Raw genomic sequence first — 11426 nt, forward strand, 5'->3', positions numbered from 1 at the left:
GGCGGGTGTTGTGGAGACGGCGGTTATGGCCGTTAGCGCCTGAGGGGAGGGAGCCGGGGGGGTGATCCGTGCTTATCCTTCAGGACATTAACATAGATAGTGGGAAACGAACGGAGAAAGAAACAAAAGCGATGCAAAAACCAGCACAGGCTGAAACTAAACGATAATTAAAACTGAGGATGTTTGGGTTTGGTTTTTTTTGCCCAGTAGTGGCTGTGAAGAAAACCCAATCGGATCCAGAAAGGCACCTGCTGGGACTCTACCTTAAAAAGTGGGAGGACTAAAATGTGTAATCCTTAGGTACCTGCATGTGAAAGAACAATACGTTTCTTCTTTCCGCTGCTTTTCTCTCACTCAGGAGTTAGGATTTCCTCTGATGCTCGTGCTTACAGTGAGAACAGCTGTGTTTGCTGCTGTGTTAATAAACGGAGAGCAAGCAGGAGCTGAGTAACCGCACAAACTCCTTCCTAACCCATTCAACAAACAGCACCAGGCTGGAGTTGGAAACTAAAAAAAGAAACAAAATGACCCCTATAATCCTGCAGAATACCAGCTACCTCCCTTGGTATATATGTATTTTCTGCTAGGCTCACAACGTTTCCCCCTGTACCGCTGCAGCTTTTCATTAAGCTGAAACCACTGAGCTGCTCAGGAGGTTGGGATGGCGGGGAGTCCCTCACGTTTGCACAGCGAAGCTTGTTAAGAGAACTCACTGAAGGCAGCTCAACAGAGGGGAGCAAAGCTGCCTCGACCCTTTACAGCTCGGCCTCTCGGCTGTCACCCATAACACAACACAACACAACACAACACAACACAACATAACACTCCGGCTCCGATCGGCTTCAGGCTCCGTGCTTTCAAACGAGCCGTTTGGGGGCGGGCTGGAGGCAGGAAGACACAACACAACACAACACTCCGGCTCCGATCGGCTTCAGGCTCCGTGCTTTCAAACGAGCCGTTTGGGGGCGGGCTGGAGGCAGGAAGCGGCGGGGCCGGGCAGCTCGCGTGTGCGGCAGCGAATGGGGCTGAAAATGCACGGAGGGTCTTTACTTAGAGACAAACTGTGCTTTGATGTGAAGGGCAAAGCGACGGGATTCGATACTTCAGCTTGTTGATCTGGCTGTTTACTAGGTGCTGAGTGCAGTCGGTATGAATGAGTGGCAAAAGAAAAGCCCTCTAGATTGGGAGACCTATGTGAACAAAAGGGTGAAAGTTGCAGCGGATGAGAAAAATGAATACGAAGGATGGGTCTTAACAGTTGATCCAGTTTCTGCCAGGTGAGTAGCAAGACTTTCGTTTTCCCCATGCTAAGAGAGAACAAATGTGGTAGCACAGGTCTCTGGCATCTCAAGTGAGCAAGAAAACAGGGCTTGAAAGGCACCAGAGAACAGGCAGGAATTTGTCTCATCGATGCCAGAGGTTTTCCTTACCTTTTAATTGGAAGCTTTCTAATAGGAGCACGATATAGAGGCCAGAAACAAAAGCATCCAGCTCATGATGGGTTTGAGAAGAAACAGTTGTTTTGTCTATGTCGTAGCTCTGGTGTGCTCATATTCTCCTGGAGATGTTTGCCTTTTTGATAGGGAAGGTCTATGAAGCTGTGAGTGATTTGAGGGATGGCTCAGGCTAAAATCAAGGTGTGTTTCAGGGGACATACCAGGCACCGTTTTAAGGAACAGCCTTCCTTAAGAAAGATGCTGGGTGCTCAGTGCTGCCACCACAGCTTCTGAGCACTCATCTCAAGACTCTTAGGCTGCGTTTCTTAGGCTGCAGTTAATTACAGTCAGTCACACGTTCTTCTTTCCCTGACAGTGTCGTCCTTGCAGACTTTGTGGAGAACGAGGCGGTGTCCATTTGGGTTGTGTCAGGCCATGCCGTGCAGGAGGTCAGCATCGTGCAAGATGCGGACGATGAAACGAAGGCACGGCTTTCCCGTGTATTTGAGCCTGAGGAAAGCAAAGCTTACAGCCCAGAAGAGCTCGACAAGAGGAAGAACGACTTGAAGAAGTGGCTGGAAACAAACCACATCCCTGTAACAGAGCAAGGCGAATCGGGAAGAACGCTGTGTGTGGCTGGGGTGCTGAGCATCGACCCACCATACAGCCCTGAGCAGTGCAGCAGCTCCAACCAGATCATTCTGTCTCGGGTTCAAGGCTTGGTGCAGAGCTACCTAGAGCAGCAGCAGTGACACCTGCCTAGTGCAGCTGCCTGCCCACCACACTGACTGCTATGGGCACCTGTAGCAGCTCTACCCAGAAGTGCTGGGTATAGGTGCCTCTGTCTGATTTAATGTGCTTTAATGGGACTACAACAAGTGGTGTGAACAGAAAGCACAGAGCATGCACTGTATTGTTTAATTAAAACAAGTGAATAGCGCGTTAGACTGCTGTGTCACTGGAGCTTTTTTAAACAGTGCTGTGAAAGATGACAGATGAGAAACATAAAGGATGTTCCTCTGTTGCTGACAATAGCAGGACACGGGGAAATGGTTTTAAGTTAAAAGAGGGAAGATTTAAGTTGGATGTTAGGGGGAAGTTCTTCACTAGGAGAGTGGTTAGGCCCTGGAACAGGCTGCCCAGGGAGGTTGTGGATGCCCCGTGCTTGGAGGTGTTCAAGACCAGGTTGGACGGGGCCCTGGGCAACCTGATCTAGTAAAGGTGTATGTTTGGTGGCCCTGCCAGGCAGGGGGGTTGGAACTACATGATCCTTGAGGTCCCTTCCAACCCGGGTCATTCTGTGATTCTGTGTGACTCTAAGGCTCGTTTCATTGCTTTCTAATGGAGGCATCTCCACACGTTCAGCAGAACAGCTTCCAGAGTGTTTATTCAGGAAGGATTGTGGCTGATCCAACCCAAGGGCTGCTTTGAGAACGCTTTCTCCTGCAGTCGTTCCTGTGTTAATACGTGCCCTGTAGTGCAGGGCAAGGTGTGCACAATGAGCAGGGAAGGGCAGCAGTGCCGCATCATGGCGGTGCCGCACATCCAGCTCCCGCAGCACCTTCCACTGGAGCTCCTGACAGACAGGGCCCGCCCGGCGCATGCGCAGTGCAGCAGCCGCAGCTCCCGCGAGATCCTCGGTCTGTCTGTATCATCGCGTTGTTGCCGCCCGTGGTTCCGTAGCGGCCCCTCCCCGCTCTGTGGCCGTTGGGCGCGTTACGCAGCCGTGACGGCGGCTCCCTCTCGCTCAGGGACGCGGCGGGACTCGAGCTGCAGGCGGGACCATGTCGCGCTACGGCCGTTACGGTACGAAGGGCCGCGGCGAAGGGCGCCAGGGGAAGGAAGGCTCGGCGCGGCAGGGGATGGGCGGCGGGGGGGGTTAACTCGGGCCGGGCTGAGGGGGAGGCGGCCATGGTCGGCTGGAGGCCGTGAGAGAAATCGGGGGGAGAGGCGGGCGGAGCGCCGACACCGGCGGTGGTTTGTAGGGGCAGAGCCGCTGTCGGCGGGAAGCGGGCCGTGGGTGGCGGACAGGAGGGCGGCCATGGCGGGAGAAAGCAAAATGGAGACGGCGTTAAAGATGGCGGCCATGGCGGGGCGAGGGGGGAGGGGCGGCCGCGCCGCGTGCGCGTCTCCTGCCCCGCGCTGCGCATGCGCGCCGCGGGATCCTGCTGACATGGCCGCTGTATCTGCAGAGACCAAGGTGTACGTGGGGAACCTGGGCACGGGCGCGGGCAAAGGCGAGCTGGAGAGAGCGTTCAGCTACTATGGGCCGCTGAGAACCGTGTGGATCGCCAGGAACCCGCCGGGGTTCGCCTTCGTGGAATTCGAAGACCCGAGGGATGCCGAAGATGCTGTGCTCGGCCTCGATGGGAAGTACGTTTAGTTTAGTGGGAGCTACTGATAATAGGTGAACGGTTGGACTGGATGTTCTTTTAGGTCTTTTCCAACCTTGGTGATTCTATGATTCCACGTGTGTGTTGAAACCCCTTGGCAACACCTGACCTGGTCATCCTTTGTCAGAAGGCAAACAGTATCCTGGGCTCCATCAGGAGAGGGGTGGCAGGAAGGGACAGGGAAGTGATTCTCCTTCTTTACTCTGCTCTTGTGAGGCCCAGTCTGTGTACAGTGTCCAGGTGTGGAGCCCTCAGTACAAGAAAGACAGAGAGCTATTGGAAAGGGTCCAGAGGAGGGCGATGAAGATGACAGGGAACTCGGAAGCACTCCTATGAGGACAGGCTGAGGGACTGGGCTTTGTTACAGCCTGGAGAAAAGGAAGTTGCGGGGTGAACTCATTGCACCGTTTCAATACCTGAAGAAAACTTATATCCAGGTGGGGATAAATCTTCAAAGAATGATGATAGCACGAGTTAAGGGAACTGGATATATAGTTACGAAGAGGGTAGATTAGGTGCTGTTAGGGGGAATTCTTTCATAGAGAGTGGTTAGGCCCTGGAACAGCTGCCCAAGGAGGTTTGTGGTATGCCCCGTCCTGGAGTGTTCAAGACCAGGTTGGACGGGGCCCTGGGCAAGCCTGATCTAACAAGGTGTATGTGGTGGGCCGCTGGCCAGGCAGGGGGGGTTGGAATCTACATGATCCTTGAGGTCACCTTCCAACCTGGGTCAATTCTTTGATTCTGTGATCCTGCAGCCATCAGCAGTGTCAGCTCCTGTGTAGTGGGATGAGGGCAGAAAAGCAGTGACTAACAAGAGCTGTATTATTGCAGGATAAATCTGTGGCTCCAGGGTCGAGTGGCACGTGTCGACGGGCATGCCCGTGCTCCCGTTACGACAGGCCTCCCTGCAACGCGCCCCTTTGACCAATGAAGATGCTATGAGTGTGGTGAGAAAGGCCACTATGCCTACGACTGCCATCGCTACAGCCGCCGCAGGAGGAGCAGGTACGGGCGGGATGGAGTGGTGGGGTTGCATCGCCAGTTCACTTTGTGTAGCACTTTTTAGCAAACAAAAACCCAGTTTTAACTCTTAATGTTGTAAGTCAACAGGTATATATCACAATTTGTTGCTAATACATATAAAATGTTGCTATCTTAATAATCAACCTGGTCAAAACCTTTCAGGTTTCTTCGTTTGAGTCAGTCGCCTTGATTCAGAATGTCACGAGCCTTAAGATTTCATGCTGAGGCGCCTTGCAAATCCGACACTTAAGATCCTCCTAGACCTTGAGGTGATCAGCATAAGAGGCCAGATCCCCTCGAGCCATCTCCACCTAGCTCGACCTTATTCTTTAAGGGCAGCAAATTTGAGACGGTGACCGCCGTAACAGTAAATTTGGCTTTCAATTGGGGCCCCCCCCTCCGGTTTAGAAAGAGGAACACCAGATTGACCACATTCCCAGCTAGAAAAATCTTCTTGCGTCAATCAAGCCTCACCCTGGCTCATTGGGCTGTCAGTTTGATCGTCGTTAGATTGAAGAGAACACCTAGATGCAGCGATCGGCTATAGATACTTCTAGATCGTCTAGATCTGCTAGACCTTGGGCCAAAGAGGGTCGACCTGCAAACTTGCAAGGTTTATTTTAAATACGCATATTACAGTCTTTTTTTATTCTAATGTAATTCTGCAATGTAATTCAGCTTTTAACATTTTTCTAGGTAGTAAAAATGCTCAAGACAAGTAGGCCCAGGCATTTTTTCCAACTGACAGATGCTAGTGGTGTGCTTTTGTTTTCTTTTTTTCTTTTTGTTTGTTTTTTTGTTTTGTTTTTTTTTTTTTGTTTTTTTTTCTTAGTTGTCTGAAAGTTTTGACTTCAGCAGGGCCTCACAAGCGCTGTTGACTGAGGCTGTTTTCTGATACCTGTTTTCTCTAACCTCAAATCAGGTCCCGGTCTCGATCCCGCTCCAGGTCCCGAGGAAGGAGATATTCTCGCTCACGCAGTCGTAGTCGTGGTAGGAGGTAAGATTCCAAGTGCAGTGGCCTCGCTGTTTATTTCCTGTTGCTACTTTTCCCTTTGTCCTACGAAGGAAACCCTTCTGCATCCTTTGTGAGAAATTCCTTTTTGATAGTTTGTGTTGGTTTTTTTTGTAGGTCCAGGTCTGCTTCCTACCGCAGGTCCAGGTCAATCTCTCCTCGTAGGTATAGATCATTTTCACCTCGCAGATCACGGTCTGGCTCCTTAAGGAGATCAAGGTACGTGTTACCTGTGATGCTGTGAGCTCACAACACTGCTTGAAGAAATGTAATCACTGGAATCAGTGTTTACATTGTTTTGCAGTCTGTAGCTGATAGGAAGCCTCAAGGAGTGAAATCCCAGAGCTCATCTGAATGTTTCTTCTGAAGTTGCAAACCTGTGCTTGTAAAATCAAAACTGCTGTTGCTGATGGTTTTGTTTCACAATGTACTGAAATTAAGGCTGTGATTTTGATTTCTGGCTGATGCTTTCTACTTTTTCTTAATTGATACAGAGAGTAATGGTGCTTAATTAACTCTGGCAACAGGTTTTCATACGTGGGTGATATTACTGGCACAATCTACTGACACTTTTTAGTAATATTGTCAGTTTACACAGAACTGTATCATCATAGAATGGCCTGGGTTGAAAAGAACTATAATGACGATGTAGTTCCACCCCCCTGCCCTGTGCAGGGTCACCAGCCACCAGCCCAGGCTGCCCAGAGCCACATCCAGCCTGGCCTTGAGTGCCTCCAGGCAAGGAGCATCCACTATTCATGGGCATCCACAATTTTTTTCATTTTTGGCCTTATCTCTACTAAGGTATTGTTCGCTTATTTGAGCCCCTGTACTTCTTGTAGCTGGCAGTGAGTAACTTGAAGAAGTAACTTAAGTAACTTCAGTTATTTGTGTTACGCTGATGACTTTGGAGAAGCGTGCTGTAGGATCTCAGCTGTGTGAGTCATTCAGGAGCTGATCTTTTCACTGCTCTTTTTTTTTAGATCTAGGTCCAGATCACGCTCAAGGTCTCGATCCGTTGTATGGCCTCGAAGCAGGTAAAGTGCTTGTTCCAATTTCTTCTAATTGAGAACAGTTGACGAGTTCTCTCTCTCTATCCCTTTGTTTTTTCTTTTTGTCCCTGGAAGGGATTAGCAGGTTGTGCAGCATAGCAGTATTTGCACTTCTCATACATCTTTCTAAAGACCACCAAATTGATTTGTATCTTGTAATTCATGAGTTTGCTTTAGTCCGGCTGCATGTTTGTATGCTTATCACCATAAGCAAGGTGTATCTGTGATTTATGTTCAATGGAGAGAAGTTCAGAAATCTGTTTGTTGGCTGTGCTTGAACTTGTATCTTGCAGGAAATGTTGCATAGCTTTTTTCTTGTTGTATTTTTTGTCATAAGTCCCAAATAGTGAACATAAGCAGTGGGAGGATTCATACTATGAACTTACTATTCTTACCGCTTAACATTACTATACAATGGGTGAAGAGGTGAGACAGGCTTCATTAGGGGAATGGCTGCTTTAGGACTTGCACGCTGATTCTTTAAGGGATGGTGGTTGTTGGTTATTCCTTGAGCTGTCCTGACACACCACTCCTGTGTGCTAGTGATGTGGGAGATGGCCACACAGGTGCACCTTGCAGGCTGTAGGTAGGGCTGCTGCTGTGTTGCTTGGTGACTTCTGCTTCTGGAGTGGTTCAGTTCCTGCACGGAGGATGCTTAATGCTTTCTGAAATGCTGATTTCATGTCTGCAGTTGCAATGGTAAACAGCAGTGTAGTTACAGACCAGAATTACAGTCTGGTCCTACTTTACTTCTAGAGCCTCTGCTTGGTAGTCTTCATGTTGACGTGCCTCCTGCAGTAAGGTTTTGCCAGTGTTTGGTAGTAAGATAACGATGCTCTTGTGTTATTAGCCAAAGGAAGTTGTGCTCGTGCTACAAAATACATGTTCTGGGTAGATGTGAAGAACTGTTCATGTGTGAAAATTATATCCTAAAGTAGCACAGCAAGCATTTAAATATACATGAGGAAAGTCTGAGTTAGATCTCAACCCGTAATATGACCTGAGAATAACTTAAAATTATGAAGTCCTTGTAGCCACGTATATAACACAACTAAAACACTTTTAATTGGGATAGCAAATGAAAACTGTTTAATTTACTTGAATAAAAGTGGCTCTGAGAACTGAAGAACGTATCAGCTCTTTAGCACATCTGATTCATCTCCTAATGTGCTGTTTAATTAAAATCTTACCTTAAATGACACTTGTAATTATTCCGTTTGTGAAGAGGACATGGGGGTGGGTGGGGCTTCTGTTAGATAGAAGTGGTAGGCGAAGCTTTGCTGGGGAGCTTCTTGGGCGCGTTCTGTTGCTTCCTGATAAGTGGAGTCTCTGCAATAAGAGCTAAAGGATTCTTCTGCAATGTCACGAGGAAGGGCGACCCGCCCAGAGCAGAGCATTCCTCTCTGGTTTGTGGTGCTACGTAGTGCGAAATTGCTGTTGCTGGTTAAGCTAACCTTCTTTGTATGTGCATGCCACTGGCTGCTTTGCTGAGCTTTATTTTTCTCCTGTTGTAGGTCTGGGTCCCATGGTAGATCTAAATCTGGCTTACCTGCTAAAAGGTGAGCGTATCAACACAACTAGCACTCAGTCATTTTTTTTGGTCACGATTCCAAATCTTTTTGGACCAGTATCTCAGTTGCATGTAGAAGAGCCTCCTTTAATGACTGGTTTTTAATCATATTTTAAAGATATATTTTTTAAATTGCTTTTACTTTCTATATCTGATTTTTTGTGGGTTGGTCCATAATTGTTCCAGAAGGACTGTGGCTATCGAGCAAGCTCTCATCTAACCCATGACTATGATGGCAAAGTGTTTTGGCAGGATTTGAGACACATCTTGCCCCTGTCCTGTTCTCAGTCACTTGTTTCACCGCCCTGCTGTCACTTTGTAGCTGCTTCAAAGCAGCTTCCTACTGAGGGCTTCAGCAGTTTTCTCTCTCAACTGCAGCTTCTTGCTTAAAGCTTCTAAATTGGGTGTACTTACTGTCAGCAGCATTAAGGGTGGTATCTATTGCACGCAAGAAATATTAGAGAGTTCTTACTGCTCTAAAATGGTCAGAAGTATTGAGTTCATGGAAGTTAACTAAGCAAATTGTTAGTTACGTTGCTTTTTCTTTCTTTTACAGTCGCTCAAAGTCCAGATCACCATCTCCAAAGAGAAGGTAGGAATAAAAAGCAGAGTACAGCACATTGAACTAGTGTCTGTAGTGGTTGCTGTAAAGGCGAACTTCTCCAAACATAAAAAATAACTCTTAGTGTAGTTGTCCTCTGTCCACTTAACTGCTGTTATTTGGAATCCTCTTAAGGTAACATACTTCAGTGAAACTTGGACAGTAGAAAAGGCAGGAAAATGTAGCAAGTAGCAGGAAACAAAATGGCTCTGAGCACAGCTGGAAAAGGGGTGATGAAGTAGGAAGGAAACCACAGCATTTGGCAGGATTCAGTGGTTCAGTTCATGGTGAATCTTCACAGTTGGCTCTTAACTCAGGTGCACAGCTGCATACTGGAGAAAGAAAGAAGCAAATTCCTCTTTGTAACCAGGGATGTAGATAGTGGACTTTCAGTAGTCTGACTTACAGACTCATGGCCAGCTCCAACCTGGGGATGTGTGGATTATAGCCCATCTTTACCTTGGCTGATAAGAATCCATCTGTGTGTGGCTGGAGCCTCACAGCTGCTCCTCTTGAGCGTGCTCCTTGTCTTACCCTGGGTATTATAGCTGGCTCCGATTTTAACTGGTCCTTTCATGTTTCAAGTTGCAACTGACACAATGTAAAACCTAACATTCTTAACACATGTGCACTGCAAATGGAAATTCTGGATAGATACAGGCTGGAGGAGTGGTTCCCTGTTGTTGCGTGCATGCTTTCTGCTGCTTTGGCTGTAGGATTTGTTCTTATTCCTTTTTATTTCTCTTTCAGTCATTCACCATCAGGAAGCCCTTGAAGGAGGAATGCATGTCCTGAAAGAATGGATTCAAGTTAAAAGGTTAAAGTTTAAGAAGAAGATTTATTTTGTTTACATTATTATAAGGGATTTTGTGGTGTCTTTATAAACGCAAGGGCTTAGTCCTAGAAGGTTGTTTCTATTGCCTAACAGCAGGCATGAATTTGGATCTTTTAAAAGTAGACTAATGCAGAACTCCTTTGTTGTGTTAACGTTCAGTGATCTGGAAATATAGGGCTTTTTGTATTTGGTGCATTGGAATAAACAGTGCATTTCTAACTAAGAGATACTTTGTTCTAACCCTGCTGTTCATTCCTGGTTGGGTGACTAAAGCAGGTCACTGAGCTGACTCACAGCAGGCAGGGCTGGCAGGCACTTGTGAGCTGAGCATGGAATCACAAGGAATACGAGAGTTCTGGTCTCTCTTTCCTCTTGATAAAAGGGCCAGTGAACTTAAGGTACTTGAAATAATTTGGGGATGTAAACTATTGAAGTCACTGGCTTTTGAATTCACATTTTGTATCCCAGTTGTCCAAACAGAAGTACTACTATTTTGGAGGAAGGGATTGATATTTATGATAAAGTGGAAGAACCAGTGCAGGAAAAAAAATAATGCATGCAGGTAGTCCTGTTAGGTGAAAAAAAGCTTTAAAGCTTTCCTTACAGACAACTTTGCTGCTCTGCCTGGGGTGTTGGGAGGCAGCTCTCAGGGAAGTGGTCAGTAATGGAACAGAAGTATTCCACCTGAAATAGAGCACTGCTGGAAGGGGTGAGATGTTCTGCCCAGTCACTGACACCAGCACTGCTGCTTGTTCTCAGTCAGTCACCTGGACTTCATATGGTTGGGTCCTGTTAGATACTGACTCCTGAGCAAACTCAGATGCAGCTCAGCAGTAGCATGGAGAGTTTGTCCTGTGCTTTGGGGTATGCGTAGCAGCTGGGCTCTGGCTTTTCCTCCAGTCACCTGAGGTATTAAAATGGCTTTCCAACCCTTGGAGTGCTGTAACTGCTCCCAACAGCTGTAAAAACTGGCACTGTGGAAATAGAGATGTTGCACAGAAGGCAATGGTTACCAGCATAAAAGTGTACCTGTGATGCATATAACGGTGTTTAAAGCTATTGCAGTGTGTGTGTTTGAATGCCCCAGATCTCTGTAAAAGTAAAAACCAAAAAAAAAAACCAAAAAAACCCCCATAAACTGAGATTATACTTCAACAAAAGAAGTCACGGCTTTACTAAGTGGAATTATATTGTGTAAAGGCTTTAGTACATCTACACATCAGCCCAGCGCAGCCACCTGCTGCTAAAGGAAGTAATAAAAAGTGCTGTCAGCCTGTGAGAAGGGGCTGGGGGGGAGAACACTACCACATTGAACCCCTTCTGCAGTCAGGTGGCACGGCAGCTGAGGAGGTGGTTGTAGAGAAGCAATGGGGGAAACAAGGGCATTACTGGCTGTCAGCTCCTGACTGCATGGATGTGCTCAATTCCTGTTGCTGGCTTACCTTATGGTGGCACCACAAGGATGTTCCAAGAGTGCTCCCTGCCATATTTAGAAGTTGGATGC

At 47.5% G+C, this 11426-nt stretch overlaps 1 protein-coding gene and 1 pseudogene across 3 annotated transcripts; both read left to right on the plus strand.

Moving 5' to 3' along the window:
• Nucleotides 1-104: 104 nt before the first annotated feature.
• Nucleotides 105-2383, plus strand: GEMIN6 (gem nuclear organelle associated protein 6). 2 transcript variants are annotated; one of them, XM_032443933.1, is made up of 3 exons: nucleotides 105-300; nucleotides 1132-1277; nucleotides 1813-2383. In XM_032443933.1, exons 2-3 carry the CDS (start codon nucleotides 1150-1152, stop codon nucleotides 2186-2188), a joined length of 504 nt encoding a protein of 167 aa, XP_032299824.1. In that variant the 5' UTR covers nucleotides 105-300; nucleotides 1132-1149; the 3' UTR covers nucleotides 2189-2383. The 2 variants fall into 2 exon arrangements, with proteins under 2 accessions (XP_032299824.1, XP_015712602.1); XM_015857116.2 differs by lacking the exon at nucleotides 105-300 and having other exon boundaries at nucleotides 965-1277.
• A 699-nt stretch (nucleotides 2384-3082) lies between these two features.
• LOC107310951 lies at nucleotides 3083-10149 on the plus strand (annotated as a pseudogene). The gene is made up of 9 exons (XR_001553801.2): nucleotides 3083-3242; nucleotides 3629-3823; nucleotides 4661-4834; nucleotides 5775-5849; nucleotides 5982-6083; nucleotides 6848-6901; nucleotides 8431-8475; nucleotides 9043-9078; nucleotides 9838-10149. The product of XR_001553801.2 is annotated as a serine/arginine-rich splicing factor 7-like (transcript).
• The last annotated feature ends 1277 nt before the right edge of the window (nucleotides 10150-11426 follow it).

This window comes from Coturnix japonica, chromosome 3 (genome assembly GCF_001577835.2).
Source record: "Coturnix japonica isolate 7356 chromosome 3, Coturnix japonica 2.1, whole genome shotgun sequence".
NCBI classification, from domain to species: Eukaryota; Metazoa; Chordata; class Aves; order Galliformes; family Phasianidae; genus Coturnix; species Coturnix japonica.

Excerpts from the sequence above, each read along its gene's own strand:
- GEMIN6 (XM_032443933.1), top strand. The coding sequence starts at position 1,150 with ATGAATGAGTGGCAAAAGAAAAGCCCTCTAGATTGGGAGACCTATGTG. Across the intron at positions 1,278-1,812 it reads GTTGATCCAGTTTCTGCCAG|TGTCGTCCTTGCAGACTTTG; the intron begins GTGAGTAGCAAG and ends TTTCCCTGACAG.